Source organism: Gobio gobio (genome assembly GCF_949357685.1).
Source record: "Gobio gobio genome assembly, contig: scaffold_202, whole genome shotgun sequence".
Lineage (NCBI taxonomy): Eukaryota > Metazoa > Chordata > Actinopteri > Cypriniformes > Gobionidae > Gobio > Gobio gobio.
Window position 1 is genome coordinate 23,061 of NW_027645697.1, and position 6,910 is coordinate 29,970.

The following is a 6,910-nucleotide window of genomic DNA, read 5'->3' on the forward strand; positions in this document are numbered from 1 at the left end:
CACATTAATTTTAAATTAATATTAAAGTACAATTAGACAACATAGTGAATTATGATTATAAAACTAAATTTTTTATTGGCAAGAGGAAAATTAGCTATGTTGAAGTTGCGCACAAAACTATTCAAAAGAAAGGCAGTGGGAAATATTTACTTGTGTCATCTCTGATGTCAGGCTCCTGAAATGTTTCTCCACGACCACCAAAATATTTAAGAATGGCTCCTCCTGAGAAAGTGACATTTTGTTTTTTACAATTATGTTAAGGGTAAATTAAAAGAAATCCAATGTTAAATTATATTATTTAATTATTGGTTGATTAACTCTTACATACTGTTCATATTTTAAACCTTCACAGCATGGACTGCATTCACTGTAAAAAAAAAAATCAGGTGCCCAATTGAAAATTTTCTAGTGAGCGATCACATCTAAAATTTTCAGTTGGCCAAATTTAATTTCTTGAATTTAAATTGAATTAAAATGCATCAATTCACATTAATTCAATTTGGCCAACTGAAAAATTTAGATGTGATCGCTCACTAGAAAATTTTCAATTGGGGACCTGCTTTTTTTTACAGTGTTCTTTACTAAAATTTACCACAAATCCATTTTGCTTTTAGGTGTCTTGTATCGATCATCATTCAAAAATGTTTCAGAGAGGACACTGTGTTTTCTTTAGGTTTAAATGGTCTGGGCGATTTAGCTTAACAATATATAAAATATTTCATAATAGTATATAGATTAATATTTATTAATAATCTTTAATTGCCTATTCAATTAAGACCATAAGAAAAAGCTTGTATTTAACCGCTTTATTTTAAACTTCATTTTGATTTTGACTGTCAAATGATTGCTCTTTCTCTTCCTATTACTTTCTTTCTCTCGAATGTTCTTAAACTATTTTTTTATTGTAATAAGCGTCTATTGAGACAAAGATTTTTTGTTTTTTTTCTTTCCCAGAACTAGTGTAGGTCATGTAACGTTAACTGTTAAAAAGAAAATACATTCAAAGGAGGTGGGTCTGTCTCTACGCGTTCTGTGGCCCAGAGCTGGGGCCGACGGCTGGACCATAGCGCAAGCAATGTTGATTCAGCATAATCGACGGACAGCTAACGTTATGCTGCGTTCACACCAAACGCAAATAGAGTGTCTGGAGCGAGTGATTTGATTTCAATGTTAAGTCAATGGAAAGGCGCGTTGACGCGCGTCTAGAGGTCCCGCGGCGCGGAAGGCGCTTTTCGCGCGGTGCGAATTGAGCGTCTTGCGTGATAAACTGCGGCGACGCTGGCGAGTGCAATCTGTAGTTAGGGGGCCCCCTAGTGGCGGCGGGGCCCTAAGCAGCCGCTTAGTTCGCTTATAGGGAGAGCCGGCTCTGGATCTTAGAGAAGCAATTGTTACTGCCATTATTCTGGGAAGGGTTACAAGGCCATTTCCAAAACATTTGAAGTCCATGGTTCTACAGTGACGAAGATCATTCACAAGTGAAAAACATTCAAGACAATTTGGACTGGACATCCCAGCAAATTCACTCCAAGGTCAGGCCGTGCAATGCTCAGAGAAACTGAAAAACACCCAAGAGCTACACCTCAGACTCTACAGGCCTCAGTTAACATGTTAAATGTTCAGGTCAATTCACACCAGACAGACAAACGCCAACAAACACCAACAAACAAGTTGGCCGTTGGATTTAGAATTTTATGAAAAATAACTGTCATGTTCACACTGACAGCAACAGTAGGGTTGCCAACTTTAAAGTTCAGGTTGGAGTGAGGTGTTTTGTTTTTGTTTTGAGTATTGGCACAAATATCGATTTCGACCTTGATTCATTATCAATTCATATATACATATATATATATATATATATATATATATATATATATATATACATACATTATATATATATATACATACATTATATATATATATATACACATACATTATATATATATATATATATATATATATATATATATATATATATATATATATATATATATATATATATATATATTAGGGATGCACCGAATCCAGGATTCGGATTCGGATTCGGCCGAATATTGGGCTTTTTGACGGGGTTCGGTTTCTGCCGAACCTTAGAATTCTTTTCCACCGAACCGAACCTGCACTATGCGCGCTACGCTGGTCAACGTAATGACGCAGCAGTTGATTACGGGAAGGTGTTTGTTTACCAGGTGGATCGTTCGAACGAATGCAATAGGCTGTGAGAGTGAAAAAATGGAACCTGTGAGCAGAAAAAGTGTAGTTTGGCAGTACTTTCAGTTAAAAGAAGGCGATTCAAGTCGAGCAACATGTTCACTTTGCAATGCCGTTTTGTCTCGTGGTGGAAAGGACCCCAAACAGTACACAACATCGCCGCTGTTAAAACATTTGCGCATAAGACATCCTAAAGAATACGAGTTGTGCATGAAGGAAGACAGTAGCCAAAACGCATCAACTTCAGGTACGGCAAAGGAAGGACAGTCACAGCTAAGAACTTGTGTTAATCAGACGACCATTACCAGCTTTGCTAGCCCTACACTGAACAAACAGTGGGCTTCAGATAACACACGAGCGAAAGCCATTCATGCAGCAATTGGGAAAATGATAGCCATTGACTTGCAGCCCTATAGTATAGTGGAAGACAATGGATTCAACGAGCTACTTCATCTGCTTGAGCCACGTTACAAAATCCCATCCAGGCGCTTTTTTGCTGACAAAATCATCCCTGAAATGCACGAGTCCATCACTTCCCGCATAAAAGCACACATTGCCAAAGCACATGCTTTTGCATTTACATGCGACATATGGACTTGTGAGTACACTACACAGTCCTACATCAGTGTGACCTCACATTGGATTAATGATGATTTTAAGCGCACACATGCTATTCTTCGATGTGAAGCGTTCGATGGAAGGCACACCGCGTTAAACATTGCAGATGCACTGCAAGAGATTATTAGAGCGTGGGAAATACCTGTTACCAAGTGTCACCTGGTCTTGAGGGACAATGCTGCAAACATGCAGAAAGCCATGTCCGAGGCAGGGATTCCAAGTGCTGGCTGTTTTGCGCACCCGCTCCAGTTATGCATCCACGACAGTCTTTTCTCACAACAAAGTGTCTCTGACATGATCGCACTGGCCAGGAAAACTGTTGGTCACTTTAGGCACTCTTCAAGTGCTAAATCAAGGCTTTCTGCTCTACAGCAGGAGTTTGGGCTGCCAAATCACCATTTAATCCAGGACGTGTCAACACGATGGAATTCGACATATCTGATGTTCGATCGTTTAATAGAACAGAAACGTGCCATAAACATCTACGTGTCGGAGACAGATGGTATGCAACATATTCATGCACAGAGGTGGACTCTGATGGAGGATGTTCTCAAGGTGCTCAGGCCCTTCGAGGAGTTGACTAGAGAAATAAGCGCAGAAAATGCGTGTATATCCACTGTCCTGCCAGCTGTGATGATGTTGAAGCGCTATATCCACAACGAAACAGACGGTCATGGAATCAAGCAGATGAAAACCCGCTTGCTGAAATCTCTGCAGGATAGGTTTGAGGGAAGCGAGCAGAATAGCAACTTAGTTGTGGCAACAAGTCTGGATCCCAGATACAAGGCGAAAATTTGGGGGAGTGAAACAGAACAGTGTCGATCAAAGTTGCTTGTGCAGGAGGCTGTATCCCGTATATCTGAATCAGATCAAGGCGCATCTGCTAGGCCTACAACTAAAGCAACTGAACAGCCTGAGGAGGAACAAGGCCCGACAGTTAGCACTAAACGACACTGTTCAGGAATCTGGGGCGGCTGGGACGATCTGTACCGCAGCAATACTGAGGCAGTCACATCGGGTGCTGACGCGGAGATGAGCGCTTTTTTCAGCGAGCCTCTGATTCCTCTTAGAGAGGATCCTCTTCTGTGGTGGAAGACAAATAAGCAGTGATTTCCACTGCTGGCAAAAACAGCAAAGGTCTACCTCTGTGCGCCACCAACCTCTGTGCCCAGTGAAAGACTTTTCAGTACGGCTGGGGACATTCGTTCCCACACTCGCAACCGGCTGTCACCTGTTAACGCCGAGCGTCTTGTTTTCCTGAAAGGAAACTCTCATTTCATGTGAAAGGTTAGAGTTTATAACTTAATTATTATACAGGAGAGGTGTTTGTGATTTTTCGTAATATTTGGCTACTGTTCTAATCGTAGCCTATACTGTTCTAAACGAAACAACAGCCTACTTTATGTTAATTATTATCCATGTTTATTGAGTAAATGTTCAATAATTCAGTTAAGTCGCCAAACATATTTTGATTAAAAAAAGAAGAAGGAAAAAACACTTTTCTTTGCATTGTTACACTTTTATAGAAAGGTTTTGGTTTTTACTTTATGGGATTATAAATCTAAAAGGCTAATACTGTGGATTTTGATTTGGATCTTGAAATAAACAAGCTTGTGGTAATTGTCAAAATAGTTTTTCCCACTTTGTCATCCTGGCATAAAGTTGCCTAATCTTTTTTTTTTTGTTAAAATAAAATAAAATGAAAAATACACTGCTGTGGACATTGTTTACTTCATTAATGTGTTTACTGTGTTAATGGACGGGATGGGAGTAGGATTCGGTTTTTCGGTTTCGGATTCGGCAGAATCTTAACCAGTGGATTCGGTATTCGGCCGAATCCCAGAAATGTGGATTCGGTGCATCCCTAATATATATATAAATATATTGCCTACTGTACATATAAGGAAAAATAATGAGATATACGGTAAGTGGCAGGTAATTCAAGGCGAAATGAAACCACATTAATTTGCTTGGCAATTTTGAAAGGCTCCTGGGAGTTTCTTGCAGGGTGTTCGTAGATGGAGGTCCCGAGTTGACAGCCACACCCACTGTCCCGGTGTAGGCTATAGGTTGGATGGGGACGACAGTGACAATCAGCTTGCTCTTTAGCCCTGTTTACTGCTCGTTGTAGATGGACATGGGTTTGGTTCCAGGTAACTTCACTGCATTGGAACCAGTCGTTTACCGCAGGAACTTCGGACGGTCCATGGAAACAGTGGAGGTTGGAACCCCAGGACGCACTGGAAGGGTGTTAATTTGGTGGATAGTTTGAGAATGGAATTTTGTGCATATTCCGCCCAGGGAAGAAAGCAGCTCCAGTCGGCTTGATTCTGTCGACAGTACATCCTGAGAAACTTGGAGATCTCTTGGTTTAGTCGTTCGGTTTGCCCAGTAGACTGTGGATGATAACCAGACATGAGGCATATGTTGATATTAAGTAGTTGAAAGAAAGCTGTCCTTACTCTTGACGTAAACTGGGAGTCTCGGTCAGAGATGATGTCTTCAGGAAGACCATAATATCGGAATATGTAGTGAAATAAGTGTTCGGTGGTCTCAAAGGCTGTAGGAAGCTTAGGTAGAGGAATTAAGCAACATCCTTTAGAGAATCGATCAATCACAGTTAATATGGTGGTGTTACCTTGGGAGACCGGCAGGTCTGTGATGAAGTCAATGGCTATATGGGACCATGGTCAATGTGGAATGGGTAAGTGAGCCCTGCAGTGAGCCCAGCAGCCCTGCTAGTAGCGGTCTTGGAGTCTTCGCTGCGACACATGTGTGACACGCGTTCACAAAGTGATGACGCCTGCCTGTAAGGTGTCCCACCAGAACCGTTCCTTATCAGCCGAGTTGTGGTCGTAATTCCTGGGTGGCCAGAGCTTGTGGCAGAGTATACCCAGCGAATCACCTTCTATCTGAGTTCTGGAGAGACAAATGCTCGGTCAGCTGGGCATTCTTCAGGGGGTGGATTTTGTGTGTGCGCTTGTGTGATTTCTGACATGATGTCCCATTGGACCAGAGCCAGAATTAGGATGGGTGAAATGATGGGATCTTGCTGGAAATTCTGAGGTGTGGGATCATATTGTCGTGATAAAGCATCAGCTTTGATGTTCTTGGAGCCTGGAATGTAAGTGATGGAAAAGTTAAAACGAGTGAAGAATAGTGCCCATCTGGTTTGCCTGGGGTTTAGTCTCTTGGTTGAGCGTAGATATTTGAGGTTGTGATGCCGCCACTCCTCGAATGCCGCCTTCATCGCTAGTAGTTTGCGATTACCCACGTCATAGTTCTGCTCGGCTGCTGAGAGTTTTCTGGAATAATATGCACAGGGAAATAGTTTAGGTGGGTTTCCTTGGCGTTGAGAGAGGATGGCACCAATCCCTGTGTTGAAGGCATCTACTTCTACCACAAATGGCACTTGAGGGTCAGGATGATGCAGGATGGGAGCGGACATGAATCGGTTCTTCAGGTCGGTGAATGCTTGTATGGCATCGGCAGACCACCGCAGCTTGCGGTTTCCTCCCCTTGTGATGGCAGTGAGTGGTGCGGCGACTGAACTGAAATTTCTAATGAATCTCCTGTAAAAGTTAGCAAACCCCAAGAATCTTTGTATCTCCTTTATGGTTGTGGGTTGAGAAATTAAACTGATGACACATTTTTCGGCTTTGGCGTAAAACTGGTGGTCAATGAGACGTTGCAAGACTGTACAGACCTGTTGGATATGTTCCTCCATGGTGTTGGAGTAAATGAGTATGTCGTCGATGTATAACACCAAACATTGGTTTAGCATGTCTCTGAAGATGTCATAGATGAACGATTGAAACATGGAAGGACTATTGGACAGCACGGGCATGACAACATATTCATAGTGCCCGTTGCTTGTGGAAAAGGCAGTGTTCCATTCATCCCTTTCCCGAATGCGAATGAGGTTATAGGCAGATCGGAGGTCAAGCTTGGTGAAAACCTTGGCAGTCCTTAGTTGTTCCAGGGCAGCACGGACCAGAGATAGCGGGTATCTGAACTTGATTGTGATTTTGTTTAGGCCACGATAATCAATGCAGGGACAAATACCTCCATCTTTCTTTCCCAC

At 42.0% G+C, this 6,910-nt stretch overlaps 1 protein-coding gene across 1 annotated transcript; it reads left to right on the forward strand.

The window, feature by feature from the left end:
- Positions 1-2,595: 2,595 nt before the first annotated feature.
- LOC307122409 (zinc finger BED domain-containing protein 4-like) lies at positions 2,596-3,936 on the forward strand (the record flags this gene model as incomplete). The annotated part of the gene is made up of 1 exon (XM_079846397.1): positions 2,596-3,936. The coding sequence occupies one exon, from the start codon at positions 2,596-2,598 to the stop codon at positions 3,934-3,936; it is 1,341 nt and encodes a 446-aa protein (XP_079702523.1).
- Between the last annotated feature and the right edge of the window lie 2,974 nt (positions 3,937-6,910).